Raw genomic sequence first — 25415 nt, 5'->3', positions numbered from 1 at the left:
GACTTTTTAGCTCATCTATCAATCAATCAATAAATACCAAACAAAAAGCTGTGCAGCCATATTTGTAAGAAAATCCCCCAGAAAATATAATTTGTCTGATGACTGACACGTTAATTTCATAGAACAAACAAAGCAGTTCAGAGGTTCTGTGTACACATTAAACTCAGCCTCGCTGTCTATTTTTCTATTATTGTTTATTTGTTTTCTTTGTAATCTCCAAAGGGCAACACTTCTATCACCGTCAGTTGGAGTGAGCACAGCTGGAGAACACGCAGAGGATCTGCCCCTGTATCTGTGGTACCTTTGTCCAGACAAAATTAACCACGTCTAGAAGCAACACTATTCGAGACAAGCCTTAAGGCCTTAACCTCCTTTGAAATCAAGGATTTCAGTAAGCATTTGGCTTTAAGCATAAGCTTAAATGCCATCTTGAATAGTAAAGTATCTAAACGGGCTCTGAAGCATTTTATGGAATCTGACTATGCTCTTGAACATAAGCAAATCCTCCTGAAATAAGTTCGATATTTTTATCCTGAAAATGAGGCAACATGTAGATTCATTTGATTTGCACGTTTACACGTCCCATTATTCCAGAAGCTGTACCTACACAACAGTGCTCAATACTCCGCTCCAACAGCGCTGCTCAAGAGCATCGAAACGGTCCAGGAACACCCACCAGCACCTGGAGCGCGGTCTGGGAAAGCCATCAAACCAGTGGCGATGGCGAAGGGCCGGATCTCAAAAGTTCAGCAGGACCGTGATGCAGAAACCACTCCGGCAGCCCAGAGTAAAGCAAGTCCCGGAGAGCCCACGAGCGGGACACGATCCACCGATCCACCGATCCACCGCCCGCTGGAATGGCAGGAGGGAGGGAGGGATGGGAAGCGTCCTACGCGGGACTCCCCGCCCTCCCCTCCCACCCCGCCAGCCCGGACAGCGGGCAGCTGTCCCGGCCGACCCTTCCCTCCTCAATCCCGGCTCTCCCTCCTCTCCTGACGGGATCCGCTCCCCCCGCAGCGCCGGGACACCCGGCGGGCGGGTGAAGCCCTCGCCGGCTCCAGACGCCGTTCCGTCCCCCACCTTCAGCGTGGCCCCCCTCTCCTGCCTCGTCCGCTTTGCCAAAGCCGCACCAGAAAATAAATAAATAAACGCACTAAAAGGCGAGCGAGCAGCCGCCGCCCTCCCACGCTCCGGAGGCAGCTCAGGCCCGAGCCCGGGGATAATCGCCCGGCAACTGCTGCGCACCCCCGGCGGGGCCGGAGGCGGGGGGTGTGCGGGACATCATCCCTCGGGACCCCCGGCGGGGGGTGTGCGGGGCTCCATCCCCCGGGATTCCCGGCCGCGAGGGATGTGCTGGACTCCATCCCCCGGGAGGAGGGCGCGGAGCTCCATCCCCGGGGCGCTCCCAGCCGCGGGAGGGGTGCGGGACTCCATCCCCCAGCGCTCCCGGCCCGGCCGCCCCGCAGTGCTCCAGGAGCCCATTGGCAAATCCCGCCCTCGGGAAGCCCAATCGCCGCCCGGCTCCTTCAGCGGGGCCGCGGCCGCGGATCACGGAGACGGAGACGGGGACGGGGCGGGCGATGCGCGGAGGTCCGCGCGGCTCCGCGGCCGCCGGGCACAGCCATGAACCTGGGGTAAGGAGGGAGCGGGGCTGGGCTGGGCTGGCGGCGGGAGGCGCTCCCGGTGCCCGGGCAGGGATGGCCCCAGCGCCGCTCGCCCGGCCGCCCCCGCGGAGCGCAGCGCGGCGGTGCCGCGTGGCCGAGGCGCCGGGAGCGGGACAGAGCCGGGACTGACGGCCCGTCCCACGGGAGGGCCTCGGGAAGGGGTCTGGGAAGCGGTGGAGGGGGACGGGACATTGGGGACGGGACATCGGGGACGGGACACGGGACACCGCGGCTCGGCGGTGCGAGGGGGGCGCGCACCCTCCGCGTCCCGCCGGGTGCGGACAGAGCGGGGACGGGCTCGGCTGCGGGGGAGCGGCTCCGGTCACACCGCTCCGGGCTCCCGAGAGAGTTCCGTGCTCGCTGGATTGCTTATTTTTTATTATTTATTTTTTTTTATGAAAGCTTGGAGATAAGTGTTATTTTGAACACTGATCTTCATAGTAGGGTTTCTCAACGCACGGAAGAAAAATGAGTGTTTGTGTACTTTGCCTAAGCACTGCCACGCTTTTGTCTTTCAATAAACCCTTCTAATAAAGCTTGTTCCATTTGGAAAGGTGGATTGTTGTGCATGGAAGCACAATGAAGGGCTGTTACCAGAACACAGCCCCTCTTTGTGGTCAGTGCTGGCGTTCTGGGAGACTTGTTGAGTCTTTGTAGCACACAGTTTATATTGTAGGATGACGAAATTCTTGAGGCAGGCGTATTGCTCTGTATAACTATATTTGTATATATTTATATATATATATATGTGAGTGGCACCTTCAGCATCAACCTTTGCAACACCAAATCCAGTTTTTTCAGTAAAAATATACTCTCTTCAAGACACGTTCATTTCTTTGTATTAAGTAACTTCTCAAAACATTCAAAGCTTGGGGTGTGAAAGACCATCTGGACCAGCAGTAAATACTGGCTTGTGATTACGTCCGATTGTCCTTGTTATTAATGTAATGATCTTACATTATCAGATTATTTAATATTTCAGATTCCATTCTCTCTTTCATTTTGCAGTGATGGACTGAAGCTTGAAACTGAAGTACTGGATGGAAAGCCTAGGCTAATTTTAGCTGCTTCTGGTATTTTTTTAATCATTTATCTCAAGTAATCTTTAAAGCTTCTTGAAGTTAAACCTGAGATCCAAGCAACACAAAGCACAGCTTTATTGAAATATTTTTCAGATCAGGAAGAATGTTTGTGCATTATTATTTACAAGTCTTTTTACTCAGGACCTTGATTCTGAACAGTAGGTTGATAGTGAAGTTCTGAATAGTTTGTCCATTGTGAACAGGTGGCCAGTAGTCTTGCTTCTATTCATAAAAGTGCTATTGTGTATCAACTGGCATAATTGGATAATTTTTTTAACTTTATATCACATTACTTACCAGGGAAAAAAGAGGCCTAATAACTCTCTGCTTAATTTACACAGAATTACATCATTACAGTCATCTTTTACTTGAAAGCAGCTTCAGTATTTGGCAGCTGACATTTTTAATTTTCAATAAGCAGTTTATTTAGGCCAAATCTCATTACTACCATCTGAAATAGACTTTTCCAGTATATGTTCATGATTAAATGTTAATAAATTCTATTTTTGTGATTTGTCAGACATACATTTGCTGCTTTACAGCTGGTTTCTGTAGCTGTTCTACATCGTCAGGATACAGAAATTCTCCATTTAATGCCCTTTAAATTATATTTCATTTTCTGCATTTACCAGACAGCTGTTTAATGAGGCTTAATGTGGTGTTTTGAGTCAGGAAGGAACATCAGTGTACTGGTAATAAACCCTGCAATACCTCTGAAACAGCAATGCTACGGCTTTTGCTCTTTACAACCAGCAGCAGCAGCATTGGCTGCATAGGGCCAGTGCGTGTTCCAGAGTGCTCCAAGATAAAGCATTACCTTGGACTGTGAACTAGCCTTGAACAAGCACTCTTCTCCAGAAATTAACTTGGTTATGCACTGATATAAACAGCACTTGCTTGAGCAGAATGATGTCGAAAATTGCGTCAGATTGTATTAGTTCTGAATTTCGGTTTTCTGCACTGACAGAAACTGCTCACAGTCTTAGGGACTAAAGCAGGATTATTCTGCAGTAGCTTAAGCTGCTGCTGGAGACAGATGCTTCTCTCTTACACAGAAAAAAAAAATCAAAGAAAATAACACATAAGCAGGACTTTGGAGTTCCACATTATGCATCTCCCCACTGTGATGGGAAAAGACCCTATTTGTGTTTCTCCTTTTTACAGAGAAGTTGGGTTTGAATACCACACAGAATCACACTTAATTTAATATCTTAATAGTCAGAAAGAAGTCAAACAGTGACTTTTACCTACTCAGGTGAGGGTTGAATGCTTGAGAACCCAGAGATGAAAGCGGCCACAGAACACCTTTACTACTGAAACATTACCGAGGTGGTTCAGGATTAAGTGCCTGTCCCTGCAGGACAACAGTTCAGCATACTCCCAAATTTTAAAATGGTCATGTAGCTTGGAAGCCATTAATAGTGCTGTTTTGCAGACTTTAACAACAGTTCTCCAGTGTCTTCAGTTGCTAATGCCAAAAAAAGGTACAGGTGCTACCAGTGCGAAATGATCAGCAGCCACTGCCAGAGCAGTAACTGCATTATGCTGCTGAAGAAGCCTTATTTCCAATAGATGTGTCCCAGTAAAATAGCATCTCTTCTACTTTCTCTCCCTTTGCATTAGCTATATGTGCAGGATTTCTCAAGTACCACTTTCCCTCTATTATGATATTCTTTATTCCTAAGTATTATACTGAACGTGGTACTTACTGTTATTTTTGAGACCACTACACCTCTATACATCCTCTAGGATTTGGGTTAAAAGACTTAAGAGTGTTTCAGGGCATAGATGTGGGGAGCAATAATGGATGGCATCTCAGCAGTGGAGACATAACATCATGTAACCAGAGATAAAGCCATTACCACAGGGCTCTGAGGAATAACGAATAACAGGGGAGGGCCAGACTGGCACAATAATTTTATTAGATCTGTATAAAACTGGAAATAGTTACTGGAATATATCTAATTTTTTTTCCAACATACTTTTAAAGTGTGTATACTGAAATAAGTAAAAAAAGTAAAATAATCAGGGCAGATGTTGCAGGCAAAGTATTTTCCCCTGACCTACAAAACCCAGATGAATATACCAGTTTACTGATTTCTCAAGCTTGTTTTTCAGGAGGAAGTTGTCATTAAATACTTGTTTCATATGTTTGTGTTTGTTTCCCAAAAGACAAATCAAAGCCTGCAATGAAGGTAAGTGGAAAAATTATTAGAATACATAGATTAACTATGTAGTTTGTTAACAGAGAAATTTAAGAATTCATTTGAACTACCTAAATATCTGTAATCAATTATATTTATGAAAGAGAAATTTGTACTTATGGGTCCCTTATAACTTGAGATATTCTGTGATTTCTCAGGTTCACAATAGCAGTTAAAAATGAATTCAAAGTTCTGTGACTATTTTTACCTTTGAAAAATGCTTTATTTTACTTGGCCAAGAAGTTAAAGCAGCACAGGGAATCATATAAATCAGAACTTTCAGAGACCTTAAAGGAATTCTGGTAAAATAGGGGTCAGAAGTGTGTTTAAGTTCCAGTTTCGTTCTATAGGTTGTCTCTGAGTAAACTGGAGTGCAGTGGGTTAGGGAAGGACAGAAAGCAGAAAAAGGCCTTAATACATAGGAAATAATTAGAAGTGTCCCCAAGGAAGAAAAATGACACTTATTGTACTTGTTGCTTCGATCTTGTTTTCATTTGTTACAAATACAATTTTATTTCTTTATTTAATATATTGGGAAATCTTTTTGCTTTAACAGATGGGGAATAAAGCCAGAGCACCTAAACAGGCATTGAGAACAAGGCACGCTGGGCATGTCCTGAGGCCAACACAAAATGCTTGTATCAAGCAGGAAAATGTAGCAAAACCAAGGAGTGAATCAAGCTTATCAATGACAAAAGGTGAAAAACTGCAAGTTGCTAAACACTCGTCACATGAAGCCACAACTAAAGGTCCCTCTTTGATTTTCCAAAGAGATGGCACAAACAGATATCCTGATTCAGAGGATCCTAATGTTGTTAAAAAAGCTAAACAGAAACCTCAAACCCCATCTGTATCAGGTGAAGACTTGACAAGTTTGGTGTGTTTAACACAAGAACAGCTCCAACAGATTCTGATGATTGTTAAAGAAGGAACTAGAAGCATCTCTGAGACTCATAATGAAAAGCAAGAGGAAATGGGTAAGATACCAGCTGTTGAATAAGTTCATTTCATGGAAACAAAGCAAAATGTGAAAGCTTAACTCAGAGTTGATAATTTATTTGCATGCTGTAGAGATGTTACTCTTATATTTAATGGTCTCAGACAAAATACTGTTTGCTGTTATGGATGTAAAATTTTCTGTTACTGTTGGGAACCAAGCATTTGATAATTTTAACAGTAAAAACTAGGGATTGTTTGATAGTATTCCAGTACTTCATAAAGCAAAACAGCAAGCAGTTTTGGCAGTATTTCATGCAAATTTTACATTGGGGTAGAAGACAAAGAATTGCACTGTATCACTGCCTCAGAGACAGGCCCTTCTGGTTTGTGAAGAGTTCAGGTCTTGCAATGTGTCCCAAGCAGTGCTGCCATTTTCCTCTGGCCCAAAGATGTACATGTATCTTCTTGCTTAACTGCAAATATTACAGCTGAGTAGTTGTTTTTTTCCTCCCCAGTTCTTCTACTCAGAAGCATAAGAACTGTTGTGTTTCTTCCTGCATTGCACCCTTACTCCTGTTGGTGGGTCTGTGGAGAGGGTCAGCTCTTTGCCACCAAGAATAAGACACTGCAATTAAGTAGAGTCCCAAAGTCTGAGCCTTTAGCCAAGAATAAGCATTTACTGAAAGTCTGGCATTCTAAAAATACCCTGTGAAGTTCTAACTTACGTGTCTTAACTATATGAGCAGGGCTGAAAACACTATTGTTAAATAGAGTGGAGTTTGCAATTTTCTGCTGTTCTTGAAGTATTTTCTCAGTGCTGAAGAAAGTTTAGTGGTCATAAGTATATTTATTTTTTTATATATTTATGTTGTCCACAGCTACTAATGAGGCATCAGAGGAAAACGTTGTAGCATCACTCCAAAAAGATTGTGAAGTTTCATCAGTTCCAGATGAAGGGAACTGTGATTCGAGCAGGAAACAAGAAGCACATCCACAGCCAGGACAGAAAGTTATGTAGGTAGATTTGTGTTACTGTCTCCAAAAATTCTGTCCCCAGTAAAGACTTGTATTAAGATTCTTAATAACATTAAGATTGTTTAGAAATTTAAAAGTTACCTTTAAAATTAACAGATTAGCTTTTTAGGTAAAATTCTTTTATTCTTCCCTCCTTTTTTCTAGAAAGGATTCGTGGAAACCTGCTGACATATTTAGTACCTTGGGTGAAAGAGAAGGGGAGAAAGCCTTACAGGAATTTAAAAAGATCCAGTGGAAGAAGGAATTAGGTATTTATGATGTATAGAATATATTTTTGATCAGTTTTTATTACACTCAGGATGCCAATGGTATTCCTAATGCTCTTTTAAATTTACTTATAATCAGTGCATTTGCTACAAATTAAAAAGTACATAATTACATTAGTCTCCAAGACAGATTAAGAGTCTTGAATTTCCAAATTTTATGCAAAGATTATCAATAAATTCTGGCAAAAATGCATCTTTACCAATTAAACATTATCTCAAACAAATGCAGTTATACTTCATATTTTAGGAGCTACTTCCCCATAGTTTTGTCACATTCTGACAGCAGTTGATAGCCATTATCATCAACACATTCACTTGGATTTTAATGGGACAAGTGTCAGCCTAATGTACAAGCAGGACTGAATGTATCAAATTGCAATTTGAATTTGAAACAGTTTGCACTCCTGCCCCCTCACCAGGCAAGGAGAATCTCTGTAGAAAACGAAATATGCTTAACATGTTTAAAACTAAACTTTTTATGATTCACATGGAGTGCTGTGTTTTGTTTCAGCTGGGATTTAGGCTATTTGGTTTCAGGGTTTAATTATGCATTTGTCAGTAGTTTCCATGTATAGCTCCACTGGTTTTAATAATGTTTTAGTAGTCCAAGACTGGTAGAATAAAATTGAGAGAATTTATATGCTTGGTTAGTTTTCCCTCTTTCGCTGGGAAATAGTTAAGCCTTTGGTGTTTTCTTCTTCTAGAGGGACTCCCCAGTCACCTCTGCATCTCTGGGCAGTCTCAGCTGCCACTCTCTTAAGAGCAAAGTCATGTTTGGGACTGGTTGGTCAGACAACAGTGACAACTCTTGTAGTCCATTTTACAGTCAAAATAGCAGGGTAGACATGCATTGATGCCTTTTTTTTTTAACTGCTAAATGTTTGTATTAGGAACTCTTATTGGAGGTTTTGGGTTTTTCCTAAGATGAACAGGTAGCACTGAAGAAGAAACTGAAAGAAACCTTGGAGGGAGAGGTGGGATATTTCTGGGCAGAACCTGGCAATAATAAAACCCATAAAGAAAAAGTGGAAACAGCTGACCCAGGTCAGGTAAGGCTGTCCATAAACACAGAAGAGCACAGTTTCCATTGCTGCAGAACAGTTTAACTTCTAATTCGTACAAGGTTTTCTTTTCTGTACAAATCCAGTAGAATCCAATATCAGTGGTGACTTTAAGCTCTTTTCCTGGCATGAAAAGCTGCAGCTCCCTATTCCACACTTACCTGTAGCTCCAGTTTGTAGCTTTGCAACTTAAGATATTTGTAGCATGAACAACTCGTTCCTGTCCTGTTTTGATTCCTGACTAAAAATATAAATGTTTTCTAGTTCTATTTTGAGGAATAGTCTCAAATGTAATCCCTGGCTACATAATTATTTACATTGTTCATTTGAGCTCTCACGTAAGTTTGATTGTTTCATAATAATGAGCACAGCAATAGGACTTTTCTTCTGCCTTTTAAACAGCTGTCACTCTGAAAACAGTGTTAGATAAATATAATATACTCAGATGAAACTTCTCCAGTAAAACTCATTGCTGTTAAACAGACGTTAGGGCTGTATCTGCTGTCAGTTATTACAGCAAAAGCAAATTGCCTTTTTTCTGGTGGCATATTCAGCATTCTTAGCAAAGTTACAACTGCCACATAAGAATTAGTTTCAATCAACATTAAGAAATTAATTAAGAAGTACTGGATATGAGAGGCTTAGTTACAAGTTTTGGCTGAAGTTTTAATGAATAGCAGCTTTTAGGAGTATAATTTACTTGTCTATTGTACATTAAAGGCTATTTAATATAAACCAAAGAGGTAAGCTAACTAAAGTCTTAAAAATGATCATTTTCTTTGTAGACAGTGTTTCCAGCTGACTCAGTCAATGCCACTGAGGAAAACTGTGCCTATACAGCTGCTTTAGCCACAGAGGCTGATGAAGTTCCACTGAATGTTTCAAGAGCTCCAGCTGGGCAGTCTTCTGATTTCAGTTCTTCTGACTTTCCAGCTGGCAGTTGCACAGCATTTGTTTTCAGGGTAAGATCTTAAATTGCATGCAGGGGTTTTTTTACTTATTTATGGACAACAAATGTTTGTCTCCAGTAGTTCTTTTAAACCAGAAGAATTCATTAGATCTTTCTGCTCTCTCTAAATAATTGTGTCTAAATGAATGTTTATCAAAATATTGATGTTTTGAAGACAGCATTTTCAAGGCTGATGTGGAGAACAGTACTAGAGGTGTGACATGAAGTATTAGTTACTTTTTAAGTATGTGTTGAAAAAATAGAGAAGTGGGAACCTATCAAAAATAAAAAATATCAGTGGCAGAAGGTTCAAAAAGTAGGTTTTGGGTTGTGGCTAGTAGGCAATGATTGAAAGTGGGTTTTTTCAGATGGCACTGGAAGTTCTCAGTGCCAGTGGATTTTGTTAAATAATATAGACATCTTAAGAAGCAGAAACAGAAAAATGAAGATGATAAGTAATTTACTTGAGACAGATTACTGCTAATTAGATTGTGATGCTGAAACTACCTGGAACACAGACTGAGCAGTGAACCATAGGAAGAAGGAAGGGATTTTTATTCATGATACATATAAGTAAGGTTTTCTAGAGTGACAAGCTGATGGTTGAAGTTAGAATAATGTTCAAAATTTGGCTTATTTAGTATCTTTCTAACAGCAGTCAGATACTTTCTACAGTTACAAATTTACTTTTTCTGTGCTAGAGAAAAGCCCACTTATGCTTCCTAACTGAAAGCTAAGTCTTTATTACATGGCTAGACAAGGTACTGAATTTTTTGTACAAGGGACTAGCACTTATCTGATTTCAGGAAGCTGTGCCACAGGAACGACCTTTCAGTGCTTTGAAGCATGAGCAACAGAAGAAGTGGCTTGAAGAGTTGGACAAACAGAAGGAAGAAGCTAAACTACGAAAAATAGAAGAAAAACTTAATTTATCAAAGGTATCTGTGGTTTAGAGGGACTTTTTTGAATAAGAGAGGTTTTTCTCTACATGTTTGTTCTAAGAAATAAAAGATGAAATCATAGACCTAGTGAAGTGGCAACAAAGGCATCATTATCTGCAGCATGTCCATGTTTTCACTGTAAGGGTGGACTTACTGAACATTCAGCCTGTAGCTGTTCCAGTATTTCTGTGGCAGAGAACAGACTGTGTCTGGTGTGGTGTTACAGTGCTTGCTGCAGAGATTAAGACAGGGATATTGCTTTCTTTTTTTTTTTCTTTCCCACCATATGTAAAAGCACTAGAGTTTGGAAGGTGGTGTAGAGACAGTGGCTATATAAAAAGAAATTTTGTATAGGTTACAAGAGATGAGAAAACAGGAGGAAAGTTATAGACAAGTACAGTGTATCACACAGCTGTTTAAATCCTGTTTCTAGAAATATTATTTTAATACACATACACTCTTATGAAACCTTAAAAAAGTTAAAAAACATTTCTCCAGAAAGTATTGAAGAAAATAGCCTTACCTTGTTTACACTTTGGTTTTTCCAGGCTGTTGAATGTAGGTCTCCAATACTGGATCTAGAAGGAAAGTGTGGGCAAGGTAATTGCTTTGCAGGTGGAATACCTGAAGAGACTTTTAATACTGTCCCTATTGGCCAATGGGGTCAATACCCCTGGAGTTTCTTTATATGGAAGCTGACTTCTTTCCTTTACCTGTTACTATCTTTACGGAATGCTCTGCATTCTCATACAGCCCCATACTGACACACTTTTCCAAAAACTTTGTTTTTTGAAATAAAAAAACATGCAGTGAGTCTGTACTGCTGCTAGAATCCCAAATTACTGTCCACAGCTTTAACTCCAGGATTTTATCTTTCACCAGACATGAGCTGTCTTCGCATCATGAGATGTTTTGTTTTATTAGTGAACAAGAAGCCTGGTTACCAAAACTTGATGGATATGAATTTTCATAGCCTGTGGCCTTCTGGATTACAAGGCTACAGTTTTTACTCCCAACTGAAGCATTTTACAGCAGTTATACAATTCCTAAACAGCAATTCATCATTTTAATGCCACAGCTTGTAATACTAGAATAGAACTTTCCTACCCACCCTCCCAAAGAACCCCTTGGTGCCCAGGTCGGTTGTGTACCTACACACGAGTCTTGTGTCTTCTTCGTTGTTAAAGGGATCAGGTTTCCTTTGTAAACTGAGTTTTGCAGCTGTGAAGGGAACACAGCTGTGAAGGTTCCTTCATTAGTGCCTTGTTTTTAATGGATAGCTGTGCTGTGGGAGGAGGGTGCAGTTACCAGTGAGTAACTCCCCAGTACTTTCACTCCCAGCCTCTGTTTGAAAGGAGGTTAATGGGCACTTAACCTCCTTTGCTTCAACACCTGTTTTTTCAGGTGTTGTCTTATACTCTGAACTCTTTTGCATATTGCAGCACAGACCCTCGAATAAAGTCGATTTTTCAACTATCTGATCTGCTTCTATCTCACAGAGTGTTCAAAGGGACAGGAGGAAGAGTAACTTGGATTTTTACTATTTGGACTATGATTTTCATGCTTCTTTTAAAATAGGTGTTAAACTTAGCTGACACAAGGGAATTTTTGTTTCAAGAAAGAACTCCCAGAAACTATATCAGATTACATAATTTTAGGTATTTTCTTGCAGAATGCAAGTTTTAGGTAGTCATTCTCCAGTCCCTCCAGGGAAACAGTTCTTACAGTCAGAAGTGAAAACCTTCTCAGTAGCAAAACAACAGCCCCTTGGGTAAAAATCTTTTATTAGTGATATATTGGAATGTCCCAATTGCCAACACCGAGCCAAAAAGATAAGCCTGGGTAGTACAGAAGAGAGATTTACACCCAGTGTGTCACCTCTTCAGAAGTTTTAGGTACTTTCCTGGGATGGCACTAGTGGCTGCTGGGGGTGGAAGAGGTTTTTGAAGGAAGGCTTATTTTATAATAGGCACGTTTAGCTGAAAATTGGAAGCTGGAGATTAATATCTCTGCCCAAAGCACATTGATTCTGCTACTGTCCAGAATTAAAATGGAGGGTGTAAATGTAGGACAGTTTAAAAGAAGCCACTTGCTCTTGTTAGTAGAGAAGGAATAATGACACAACAGGAGGAGAGCAAGGTAGGGCCAGTACTGACTTCTCTAACAAGCAGTGCCCAGTCCTGTTAGAAAAATCATGGGACAGAATAGTACTATAAATTGAAAAAACACTACCAAAAAGCCTGACCTTACGTTAATTTACTTTTTTATTTTTCAACACTTTTTCACTCTATAAATCTTGATGTTTGTTTTTTTCTGAAAATGTAGTAGTATGTTTTTGCTGACCAAATATGGATCAGCAGGAAAATTCCTGATCAGACTTGCATTTTAAGCAACAGACTTGTTTTCCCGTTTAAGGAATTAACTGCTGTCTGTATTGTAGCTCCCTAACAGAGCTTTTCTAATGTTCCTGTTGTACAAAATGTGTATTGTCTGTTTTGTGAAGCACACTTTACAGAAACAGTGTGATTGAGTGCTTTTCCTTTTTTTTGTTGCTTTGATATTTATTTAGGCAGAAGAGCATGACAGATGGGCAATGCATTTTGATTCTTTTAAGAACCACCTTAATGCTAATGCACAACACTCCCTAAATGGAATGCACAAAAAGCAGCCTGAAAGTCTTTGCCTGTCACCTGACCCTAAGGAGCTGACTGCTTTTATTCACCCTTTTTCACCTGCAGCTTTAGGCAATAATCTCATGCCCTTAAAGGTGGGAAATGCAGAAAAAGCTGCTAAAAATGGTGCTTTGGAACAGAGTCAAAAAGTCAGGTGAGTGAGCTGTGTAAGGATAATCATCTTCCCAGCCAGTGCATTTCTGATACCACCTCAGAAATTTAAAAAACAAAACCAAAATTCTTTAAATCTGATCTTTGGATCTTACTCACTTGGCTTTTGCTTTCTTCAGAAATACCTGTTGTTTCACTTGTGAAAGACTCAAGTGCTTCCATTGTTCATTAATAACATTTACTGCAAATAACCTTACTTTGTTCCTTAGTAAAATGAATTCCATAATTATAAATTAATACAATGGGATAACATTAAAATATGAAAACGAAATCTAACTGATTCTAACAAAGAAAGGCTTTAGGGTTATTTTCCAATGATTAAAAACATTTACATGTTCCTTTGTTCTTAGTTTCCTCCGTTCAATGACGGCTCTCCTGGACCCTGCACAGATTGAAGAGAGAGACAGGAGGCGGCAGAAACAGTTAGAACATCAGGTAGACTTTTGTTTTAAAGTCTAACACTATTTTAATAAGAAGGAAGGATAAAAGGTAATGTCTCGTGAATAAAGCATGAGATTTAATACCAGAATCCAGGCAGGCACTTGACTTTTATGCTTTAGATTGCATGTACAGTTGTTTGCAGTATTTCATTGAGTCAGACTCTACAGTCTCCTTTCAATATTTGTAAGAGATGATTGCCTTTCTATAACTAATTTTCTTGCCTCCAAAAATGTACAGTTCAGTCTTTAGAGCTCCAGTAGGTTTGTGTGCATTTTCCTGGTCTCCACTGTTGTGGGGAGGACTAATATTTACAGATTCCCACTCCATGAATCTTTAGCTTTTTATGCACTTTACTGACATTTACATAACCTCTGTGGCTCTCTAACTGAATGTATATCTCCATGGTGGTGTCTCTAGCACCATGTAAAGAAGTCTCAGTATAAATTTAAGAAGACTGTTCTGGTCAAACTGTTACTCTGCTAGATTAAACTCCTGGCTGACAGTACATACAAAAGGTAAAAATCAGACCTTCATTACTCTACAAGAAAAATAAAAGTGTTTTCTGAAACATTAAAAGCTCCTTTTTGTATCTCAGTATTGCAAAATGCTCGATGGGGCTGGTGGTTTTCCAAAAACAAAGCCAAAAGTGTTTGAAATAAATTCTTGATTTTTCTTTTTGTCATTTGTCCAAATCCAATTATTATCACATATATGAAAGTATATGAATAAATAGCTTATAATGCCTCAACATTGTATTTTTCCTTTTTTTTCTGGTGCTGCTAGAAAGCAATAATGGCCCAGGTGGAAGAAAAACGGAAGAAGAAACAACTGGAGGAAGAGAAGAGAAAATGGGAGGAACAACAGGAAGAACTGCGCCTGGCACGAGAAAAAGAACAACTGCAGAAACAGTTTGAAGAAGAAATGCTGAAACAAAAACAAAAGGAGGTGGGGTTTTGCATTATCTTTAGTGCAGATAGTCAGTAGTACGACTGAGCTTTGAGGAAAATGGTTCTTGTTCCTCACCTTCAAAATTGTGTCACTTCATCATTTTGAAAATGAAAACTCTCTGAAATTTAGACATTTGAAATCAAAATCTGTTTCCTCAACTGATAAACTTATGACACCATACAAGCATAAGGCAACTTACTTTTTCTGAACAAGGGCCTTTTCAGGAAGAGAAATTATAAGAACTAGCAAAAAGGGAAATGTAGTTCTAAATAATGCAGAAACATCCATTGTAAAATGCAAATTTTAAATTAAAAAATACCACAGAGTATGTGATGCAATTATTGTTATTGGTAACTCGATGCTTTTAAGATACTTCAATACCATGAAGTTCATCTGACTGAATGTGCTTTCAGTCTGAATTAAAGACTTCTTAGAATATAGTCAGGAAAAGTAATTTTAAAAGTCATTCATGTTCTACAGCTTTCCCCTCTGTAGCTACTGCTGAACTTTACATACTGCTCTCATATAAAAGTTAAACCAAAAGTACCTTCTGACCTTTGGCAAGTACAAATTTTGCATTTGTATATGTTCTTACCTCTGTAGAAGGTTAAAAGCTTCGTCTGATGTTTCATTCTTCCTTTTGCCACAGTAGCAGCTATTAAAGTTAGTTTCCTGTTTGGAACAGCAGCAGATTCCATAGTGTCACTGCTCCAAAACCTGCAGACATGTGGATCCCTGATTCCAGGGACTGGTAAAACACAGGGAAGGTCATCCTTGCCTGTAATTGCTCAGCTCCTTCGAAACATGTTACACCACCAGTTGTTGTTCTTTCCACCTGCAAATGCAGTAGGAAGTGGGGATGAGATGGGAATAACAGTTTGGAAATGAGATTTTTCCCTGGCCTTGTCTCCTGCAGTTGAACCCACTGAGTCTGGAAACTGTAACCCCCTCACATTTGTTAGGGAGTTTTTACTGTCTCCTGTGGAAGTAGGAGGAAGGTGAGTTTATTATTTTTATTTAGGCTTCTTTCATTTCATTAAACCACATGATACAGGAAGCCACAAATGGCTGACATCCGATGGCTTCTAGAAGAAGATGAATTTATTAGAAAGGAAATAAATATCCAAATAACTTTTAGGATCTAAATGCTCACTTTTCTATGCTAGGATTGAACATCTTTCATTAGTACAGCAGAGGTTCTGAATTTATCCTTAATAATCATAGAAATTATATGTTACATATTGCATTTACTCAACTACTTGTAGTTTTGGGGAAAAAAAATATTTTCTCAAAATAACAATATATGTAAACCTCGAGGATTACACGGGAATTAAATAATCCTATTAATTTTATTCTCAAAATAAACTGTCACATATTTGCCTATTTTTTTTTTAAGGAACTCGCAACTCTTAAAACCAAAGAGCTCTATCAGACAATGGAGAAAGCTCAGGAATTAGCCCAGAGATTAAAACAAGAACAGCACATTCCAGACGTGGCTCAGAAGGCACATGACATTTCCAAAGTTCAGAACAATCCCGGTGGTGGCAAGTACAAGCCTTCTCCTGCTCATTTTGCCTGTTCTTTGGGGTTTGAAAGCAAGTTGTTTCTGGGTTGGGGTTTTTTTGGGTTTGTTTCTCTGTCTGCATTTGGGTCAGAAATGGCTCCTTCACAAATCAAGTTTCACTACAATTTATTTACCTTCCAGACAAATACAAACATAGACTACTATGGTGGATGTTGTATTTGAGTAAGTGTCAGGCGCTGTATTACATAAAGAAACACCACCGTAGTCGGGTAACTCAACAGCACGGTTTAAATTGAACACGTCACTAAATGGAACAATTTTACTTACAACTTTTTAGGTGATACGCAGCATGAAAATTGTCATTCTGGCATTCCACATCAAAGTAACAATTTTTGTGATGATGTCCAGAGCCACAGTGAGCAGCAGGTCTCTCCTCGGAAGGACACCGCTGTACAGACAGGTACGACCGATGGCTCTGAGGTACCTCAGCAAAGGCAGAGGCAGCGTATTTGTGACATCACTGTGAGCCAGAATAGAATAAAACTAGAAGGAAATACTTGCACAGACATAGGCATGTTGGCATATTAGAGTGTATCACTTTATTCTTCTGAAGAAATTATATATTTGTATAGTTGGTACTTACCGGTTACAGATTCAGATCACGCAGTCTGGAATACTGGGTTGACTTAGAGTCACAAGCCACGTAGGCCCAAATTTATTAAGGCATTTAAACATGTATTTGTAGTATTCTTCAGTGTGAATGTTCCCAGGTTTATGTAATATGGTTTGGTATTGAACAGGGCTGAGGTTTTCCTAGTGTGTCCTTGAATATATTGGCGGAATCATTGTCAATAATTCTGGAACTAGAAAACTCATTAGAAAATGAGAGCTTACATTCAAATGTTTAGAAAACGTTTACATTCTTGCTAAATACCCAGAGAGAATTGTAGGTCCATCTAGACAGAACATATTCCAGTCTTCATCTTCTTGGTTTTGTATCACATTGTTAAAAAACCCAGCTCAAACTTAGTCTGCATTTTTTAAATGTTCTAGATGAGGTGTGAATGAGCAAATTCAGTGGAAACTTCCAGTCATTTTATGTATGCCTTGTATATAGAACTGTATTAGCTTGTCACTTGGGAAGTGCAAGCTTTATTTTATTCCTGCTTGCCAAAGCACCAACATAATATTTTTGGTGTTGACAGTGCTGGTAGAAATTTTACTGTGAATTTGGACAGTTTACAAATTAAATAATGTTTTTGTGAATGCCTCTTAGTAAAGAAAAAAGCTGGACTGTTAATAATTTAAAAATAGAACAAATCATTTCCATTGGACAACAAGGATTAGGAAAGTTAATTATTCCCAGTAGTGCTGTGAGTATGACCAAACCATGGGCATGCTGGAAAACTATACAGAAGCTGTGTTTTGCTCTTTACTTTTGGGCACCATGACAGAAGTAGAATTCTGCATTTTAAAAGAATGTTGTTTCATTTTACATTAATTTTCTTTTACAGTGACTTGATTTTGTTCTCCAGTCTTTTGGGGTTTTCCCCTTCCTTACTAGGTTTGCTTCTACTGGTGCTATCTGTCTTCCACATAAAAAAAGAATAAAAAAGCTTTATAAAAAACTGTAACAGTAATTTTTGAATAAAATCATAATTGTAGATTGATATGCATACAAAAGTCAAGTAATTTAAATAGCTTAGAGTTACAATACAATTTATTTTTTTTTTAGATTACTTTAATACTTCAGCATACACTGAGTCAGCTGAGGAAAGAACTGTGCACTGCGAATCACCTGATATTTCTATAGAATATAAAGAAACCTCTAACAGCAAAAAATACCAGAAGGAAATGCAGTATATAGATAAAAATAAAATATCAGGAAAAGAGACTGGTGGCACTTACAGTGACCTGTATGACCAATATGCCAGAAAAGAAAGACAAATTAAATCTTCAGAAAAATACAGCAAAAGACCTGACTGGAACATAAACAAGCCTGGGAAAAGATACATTCCAGCATCAGAAAGATACCCTAAACAACTACAAAAACAAAGGGAAGAAAACAAAGTGAGGCGACAAATGGAGCTGCTTCAGCTGATGGAAAGAAACACCCCCGGGCACCTCTGGGCAAGGAAGGGGGGGTGTTTGGACAGGTCTCCCTCACCTCGGGAAGAAACAGCTGTGAGGAATAAGGGGCACAGAGGCAGGAAGGTGGGTAACTGCTTGGGCTTTAACAACAGTGATGTGCATTTTTGAGACTCTTGTTCCACAGTTTTACCTGGGTGGGAGTTCAGTTCTGTAACTGAAGCACTGAAATCTGCCTGCTGCTGTCCTTTGTATTAAAAACCCTATTTTGTTCATCATGAGCGGAAGAATATATTTGAATTTTGTGAATTAGATTTTACTGTTATTTCAGTCCTCCAAAGTGTTGATTCCTTTTCATTTATTCTCAACCACTGATCCATTATATGAACAGGGAGCTTGATTGCAAGCAGAGTGCAGGCCAGCACTGACCTGCTCTTTTGTGTGCAGTCATTATGTTGTGGTGGTGGGTGAGGTATAGGAGTACCTGCTCCAGAAAACAGTGTTTACTTCTGCAGAGAATATGGATTACTGAGGATGCACTCTCTTGTCACAGAAATGCATCCTTCTTAGTGGAATCATTTTCCATTTGCAATAAGCATGTATCAGTATAGCTTGTGGCTGGAAAAAAAAAATTGTTTAAAGAAAATACTATCAAATACTATCATGCCTTCTGTCTCTCTCCCCCTTGCTCACTCTCTGTATGCATAAACACCTCAGTTTCTAACACCTTCAAATAGGAAAAACCCAGACCTCTCCTTTAATAATCATTGCCTTGGGTTGAACCTTTCAGTTTATAAATGCAGCTTTCCAAGGACATAGAAATATTTATATAGTATTTTTGATAGTGCTTAGAGCTGCCAAAGACATAGAAAATGGAAGAAAATCTTCCTATAATTTGCTTAATTTAGTTCATAGACACTGCAAGTCTCTTTAATGCAAATCTTTGATAAATACCTTTCTGCTGAACCCAGGTCAAATAGTCCTTTTGGAATTTCAAAACAAACTCACTTTGAAAAATCAAAGCTTTTAATGTAAAAACGTGGCGATTTTTGGTTTTACTTTTGACTTTGCTTTCTCCTAGGAAGAACAATTTTATAAGAATCACTTGAATGAAGAAAGGTATGTCAATATTCTGCATTAATAAAATTAATACATTAATAGTGAAATACATTTGCTTTTCTTTCCTGACTTTTTAGATGTATCTAATTGTCTACTATTAAAACTACACATGACCAGACAGACTGCAATTATAAAAGCAGAGTAAATGAACAAAAAGTCCTGTCCTCTGAGGATTCCTTGCCTCTGCTAGTTGAGAAAATTTAATTACATTACTTAAGTATTGTTTGGGCTTTTCTTAACTGCAGTTGTTCCATACAGATCCGAATCACCACCTGTTCCAGCAGTTAAGAACAGATTACTCCAAGTACAACAGAGACAGACCCATGCTTCTAATTTCCTGGTGCATAACAACAGTAGCAGAAGAGAGAAAAGCATCAAGGCAGATGCTGAGCAGAGCTCCCCTCCTCCAGTCCCCGAGGCTGGAAGGCCTCCCTCGGCCCAGTTCATCCCGTACGTCCGAACTAACGAAGTGTATTACCTCGATCCAGAGGCACCGGTGACCAGACCTTCAACACATGACCCACAGTATCGGCAGTTCCATGGTACTGAAATGATTTGTGTAGAAGAGATGTTACAGTGCTACAGTTTTATCCAATTTGCTGTCTGTTTTTACAGAATTTTGTAGTAATCCACGTGGGTCACGGCCCTGCACACAAAGGCTGTGCAACCAAATGATACTCTCTATTAACCCAACAAAGCAACCACAACAAAAGTTTAAAAAAAAAATCAAAAAAGCAACCAAAAGAATATTATATCTCTCTTTTTTGGCTGTTTACCTTTAATGAAGCATGATTGCACTTCTCTGGCATTATTGTATATAGATTGGGCTTTAGGAATCTAAGTGTTGTTTAACTTAAAAACAGTGATTATAATCTTGATAGCAGCCAAAACCTGATTTTCACAAACTGTGAAAACTTACTGCTTCAAAATTAAAATCAATAAAGGGTATTGTTAACTGATTTGATGTACATTTACTTCTAGATTCTTACCAAATGCCACGACAGATTTTTAGCTCAGATCATGTTAGAGATCCTCTTCTAAATCCTGATGTAGTTAAAGAGAGACAACAAGCAATTCTCAAAGGATTGTCAAAATTACGCCAGGTAAGCAACAACTTAGTGGATAAACATGCATATATACTTAAGTAAAAATGAATATAGCAAAACTATTATATATAATAATCTTTGTGATAAACAAAGTCTCGAGTTTCTATAAGTTTTTGAATAAGAGTTTATTATATGGTAAAAGCAAGCAGCCAGCTGGGTGACAGAAATGGGGACAAATTTCCCAAATCTGCACACACACTACAGTGTACATTTGGCATTTATCTTAGCTACTTCATGCATATTAATTATATCATATACATATACATTTTACAGGTTTTTGCTAAGCATTTAATATATGGGTTTTCTTACAGCTAAAGCTAAATGGTTATCTCTACAACCGGCCATAATTCATGCATTCTTGGACGAACAGGCGCCTAAAGATTTCAAGTTCTACCATATTTTATTCTTAGGATAGTAGGGAGGTTTTAGGGCTCCTTGACCTTGTAAGGGTCTGTTTTATTTCTTTATGGGGGGTAATTAAGTTTTACAATCCGTTTGTTTTATTTTGATGCAATCACCCATTTGTTTCACGAATCTCAATTATTTATCACAATCTTTAATTCATTTTCCATCATATAATTTATGTTTTGGGTCCTGTCCTCTACTTTTGTTGCTTCTTAATAAGTTTACTTTTCACATGTTGGCCTTCCACTTTTGGACAGTCCTTACAGTCACACCATGGGCTCCTTAGTCCTTAGATTAGCTATGAAACAGTGGAGTGCCTGAGAAAATCTGAAATCAAAAGAAATGGCTTTGTTTCCATAGTTAGGGTTGTCTGTAGTAAGAGTGTATGAATTTCAAAAGAAAGTGTTTTAACACAGCACTAGAACCTTGTCAATGAAGTTTCCCTTCTGTAGTTCCTGTGTGAGTGAGTCTCAACAGAGCAGTGGGGCTGGTGCAGAAGGGTTGTCAGTCCTAGAAAAATCCTGTATATTTGCAAACTGGAAGTGTAAACACTTATAAAATCCTTCCAAGACAGCTATTTGTTAGCATGTAAAAAGAAAATTCAGGATTTGTCAATCAGCCAGATTTTCTGAAAATAAAATTAGTTTAATACTACAGGCACACGAACTCCTGAGACAAAAGCCTGTGTGTGTTTGTATATGTTGTTCTCTTTGTAGTAAGTTACTGGTAATGGTATCCAGTTACTAAAACACCAGTGAATTTGATACTCCACCTGTTGGCAACAAGGTGTGGCCCAGAGCAGGTCTGGACACGAACACGAGCTGTTCTCTTTTGTGCTTCTAAATGGTCTGACAGGGCTGCAAGACAAAAAAACACATTTACTTTAGATCTGGTTTGGTTCTTGAAGAACACTGAAGATAAACATCTGTCAGTCCCTTCCCTTGCTTTTTGAATGGCTCCATTCTAAAAGTACTTTCTTGCTAGCAGCAGTATTTATTTTCCTCTTCCTTGAGGGAGGAAAATTTCATAAATAATTAAAGGAAAGAAAATCTGACAGACTGAAGTACACCAAAATTACAGTAGTTATTGATTACCTGGCTTACCTGTTGTGCTTTAGCAAAACAGAAGTACTGCCATGCACAGGTGGTGTATCAGCTGCAGGTAAATTCCTTGTGCAAAGGAAGGGTCATAACATGTCCCAGCTGAGGAAGAAAAGTTGTGACCCAAGAACAGTGAAAAGCTGCCTGTTTCCAACAGCTCCCAGATGGGTTGGACTGGATCTGGTCTTCCCCAATGCTCATTAACATTTTTGTTAAATATCTACAGTTGTTAAGTATTTTGTATTCAGGCTTCATTTGCCAGTGGCATTTTGATTAAGAGTGAAGCCAGATTCAAAGCACAATTTGATCCTTCTGCTTGCTGAGGTGAACAAAAGGTGTGGATATTTAAAGAGGTTTACATTTTTGATGGATAGTAAATATTCAGGTCTTAACCGTGGCTAAAAAGTAATGGTAAGGTTAGTCTTTCAGTGGATCTTGGTTCTGCAAGAGAGTTAATTTAAAACATGTGGAGTTCTTTTTTAAATACCCTGCCAGCTGCAGAATGCATTTAGGACATGAACTGTTGAACTTCAGTATATTTGTATATCTAAGTATTGTGTACTCCTGCAGATGACACCTGTTTTGCATAATTTATTTCACTGAGAAAGAATGAGTAGTGCAGTATTTTGTCTGAAATACAATTTAGACAACGAGCAGAGTTTTGTTTCAGAAGATGATTAGTCTTGGGTTTTGTATTTATATATACATATATATAGTGGATTGATAGTTTCAGAATATATATGTATGTGTGTATATATATATATATTCACAACATATTTGACCATGCTTTAGCATTCTTTTTCTGGGAAAATTCACAGAATATTTGACCAGTCTTTAGGCCTTGCACTCCACGCCCAGCCCAAGTGATGGATAATTACAGTTGGGCTGTTGCAGTAACAGCCCAGAGGAACTGAAGACACCAGGGAAAACTGGAGGCCTTCCCCTGCCAAAGGGAGGGTGTCTTGCTGCATTCATTACAAGACACCAAGTCTCTGCCTATGTCAGGTGACAGCAGTAATAGGAAAAAGCAACAGCCTTAATTTTCCTCACTGAAATCAAAAATCGGTGGATAAGCCCAGCAAAGTGAACTATTTGTGAAAAAGAAGGGCCAAAGTTTAAGAAAAAGGAGAACACCCCCCACACCAGGTCAGTACATACCAGAGCACCTTAATGTTCCTAAGGCAGTAAAGGCACTTCAGCAGCCTGTAGCCCACCATGGGCAGCACTGGGCTGTGGGAGGACAGAGCTCACTGCTGGTCCCTCCGTAAATATTCCACATTACTGTGCTCCAGGCCCTTCTATTACCTCTGCAGACCAAGTGATAAACATTGAACTGTCAGCTTTCAGTGTTACTTGTTTCTCACCTCTTGCTTTATTTAGGGCAGTTCATTTTATGGGTTGTTTTTGTAACGTGCTACTAAATGCAAGAAACTAATTATTAGAAGTAATTATTGACACAGGGACTGAAAGCTGCACTGACCTATTAACAATAATAGCGCATACTGTTGATTAATTAGGAAGCAATTCCTCAAGGGACTGAAAGTAGGCACCTGCTGCCTTTCAAGGATCCCTGCTCTGCTTCCATGCCACAGGAATACGTGTCTAAATTCTTGTAGTACCCACTGCCTTGCATCAGGTCTGTGCTGAGCTGTGCCAGCAGCCTGTAACCCTTATATTTGAGAAAGCTCATGTAACTCTGAGAAAAATACTATTTTTTTTAAGTTCCTTGCTACCAAATTATTTCTGACAGGTCTAAAATAGAGGGAGACCAAGGTGCCAGATGTATCAATATATATGATCTTGTTAATTACAGTAAAAAGACATTTTAAATTTATGAACATACTTGACATACCTGCATCATGTGGTACTTAAAAGACAAGGGTACACTTCCAGGAGGTTTTTTTATTATGGATTTTTTCCTTCCTCAGTCCTTAGAAGAGCCATTAGCAAAGCAGGACCCCTGAACCTTTTGACAGTAAATATATGTATATATCCTGAAATGTCTGACACTGGTCTGGTACAAATGGCAATGCTGCCCTTGATCTTAAGTATCACTTATGTTGAGACTAAAAGCTCAAGGTTTGGGGTTCAGCTTCATACAAGATTACAGTAGAACATGTGAATGCAGAGACAGTACACAAAGGAGTGAGCTTCAATTATATACAATGAAGTCCTTTTTCCCTCTGCATGGTCATCCCTGGAAACTGGACTGGCTTCCACTCCAGTCACACTTCCAAGTCTTTTGCAAAGTTTCCTCTGCACAGAGAGTTTGTACTGCTTTTTCTGAAGTTGGGTACTTAAAAAGTATTGAGCCTCAACAGGTGAATTGTTTTCAGGTATGAAACAATGACACATCATTAGTTCAGGCTGTGTGAGGAGGACAGAACACTCACCTTGTATTTGATGTATTCCAGGGCCTCCTGCAGAAGCAGAAGGAGTTGGAGAACACTCTGATTCCCACTGTAGCTCCAGAGAACTTCATTCCGCCATTTTGAGAGGTACATGTGAATGTCCTGAATTCTTAAAATGTAAATGCACAGCACTTTGCTACTGTAATAATTATGAACCATCTCTAGCTTTTTTACGAAATTTAAATTATGAGAATTTTGATAGATTACAGGGTCACATTTTTATATTGAAGGTACAATAAACTAAAGGTGGTTTGTCTGTTCAGAATGGTCTTCAAGATGTAAGTGAATTTAATATAAACCACCAAAACACAGAAGAAAACTGTTACATGGGGTTTTGTAGAACTCAAGTGTGTGTATTTTGATAAATAAAAAGATTAAGATGTATGAATGGCTTGGGTGGTCTTTGTTAGTATTTTTAACTGTAAAATACTGCCTGTACTTAAATATTCAGCCACCTTTTAGGCTGATACAGTGAATACAAGGGAGTTCTTTTTTCTAAAATGGTTATTTATTTGCCATGTTTTGGGGGAGGGTAACAACTATAGTCTGGTACTGGTTTGTTCTTAATTTGAACAAGTAAGTCAGTCACCTCTTAACAGAGGGAAAGATTCAAAAAGTCTATGGCTTTTGTTTGTTCATTTTTTAAAAGCTGCCCTTTTTTAACCAATAATCTTTATCCCAACTAATTTTGTGATTTAGAAAAATGTAGTTTAAACACTGTCATCTGGTACCAAACAGCACATTCTGCACAAAAGCACTAAAATCAAATTACAAACCAGGAAAAGCCCCCACAGGACTTTGGACAACCTGAAGACAAGCATTAGAGAGACAAGAGTCTCTGTAAAACCAGCAATACAGTAAAAGGGTCGACTCCAAAGGGTCTGACAAGGGTCGTCTGGAGACTCCACAGCTGCTGCCTTCCAGAAACCTGAGTCAGAGATGATGGACAAAATGAGGCAATTAAGAGAAACGGGGGGGGGGGGGGGGGGTAGGGGGGAGTTTACAACTCACCGGATGTGAAATTAAAAAAGACTGGATTAAGAAACAAATAAAACTCTTATGCCAATGCTTGTTCACAAAACAAATAACAAACCAAAACCAAAACACCCCTGAAAGCCCCAGGAATCATTAAGCTGAAGTGGGAGAGGATCGAGGTTTTTTTTTCTAATGCAGATTGAACTCCCACAGTCATTAAAGGCAGGTTTGTCCTCCTCTCATTACAGTAATTACAATGGCCAGATAAAAGCTGTAAGGACACCGATGGTGCCCAATAACACTGACAGTTCTG

At 39.2% G+C, this 25415-nt stretch overlaps 1 protein-coding gene and 1 long non-coding RNA gene across 4 annotated transcripts; one reads left to right on the top strand and one right to left on the bottom strand.

Annotated features, from left to right (window-relative positions):
- The first annotated feature begins 1549 nt into the window (after positions 1–1549).
- On the top strand, positions 1550–25017 carry CCDC66 (coiled-coil domain containing 66). 3 transcript variants are annotated; one of them, XM_017832375.1, is made up of 20 exons: positions 1550–1634; positions 2673–2737; positions 4919–4941; positions 5507–5927; positions 6768–6903; positions 7069–7172; positions 8115–8239; positions 9037–9213; positions 10007–10138; positions 12711–12967; positions 13335–13419; positions 14209–14370; positions 15770–15917; positions 16236–16358; positions 17634–18112; positions 19068–19105; positions 19364–19647; positions 20087–20208; positions 24131–24214; positions 24907–25017. In XM_017832375.1, exons 1-19 carry the CDS (start codon positions 1624–1626, stop codon positions 24209–24211), a joined length of 2973 nt encoding a protein of 990 aa, XP_017687864.1. In that variant the 5' UTR covers positions 1550–1623; the 3' UTR covers positions 24212–24214; positions 24907–25017. The 3 variants fall into 3 exon arrangements, with proteins under 3 accessions (XP_017687864.1, XP_017687863.1, XP_017687865.1); XM_017832374.1 differs by lacking the exon at positions 24907–25017 and having other exon boundaries at positions 24131–24511; XM_017832376.1 differs by lacking the exon at positions 24907–25017 and having other exon boundaries at positions 1603–1634; positions 4865–4941; positions 24131–24511.
- On the bottom strand, positions 19574–21690 carry LOC108505921. Its single transcript, XR_001877635.1, has 3 exons — positions 21389–21690; positions 20095–20149; positions 19574–19650 (listed from the first exon to the last, which is right to left on the bottom strand). It is a non-coding gene; the product is annotated as an uncharacterized LOC108505921 (long non-coding RNA).
- Positions 25018–25415: the final 398 nt, after the last annotated feature.

This window comes from Lepidothrix coronata, unplaced genomic scaffold, assembly GCF_001604755.1.
Source record: "Lepidothrix coronata isolate B3197 unplaced genomic scaffold, Lepidothrix_coronata-1.0 Scaffold202, whole genome shotgun sequence".
Taxonomy (NCBI): Eukaryota; Metazoa; Chordata; class Aves; order Passeriformes; family Pipridae; genus Lepidothrix; species Lepidothrix coronata.
This window is presented reverse-complemented; position numbering and strand designations above follow the sequence as displayed.

Excerpts from the sequence above, each read along its gene's own strand:
- CCDC66 (XM_017832375.1), top strand. Across the intron at positions 2,738-4,918 it reads GCTAATTTTAGCTGCTTCTG|ACAAATCAAAGCCTGCAATG; the intron begins GTATTTTTTTAA and ends GTTTCCCAAAAG. Across the intron at positions 18,113-19,067 it reads AGGGGCACAGAGGCAGGAAG|GAAGAACAATTTTATAAGAA; the intron begins GTGGGTAACTGC and ends GCTTTCTCCTAG.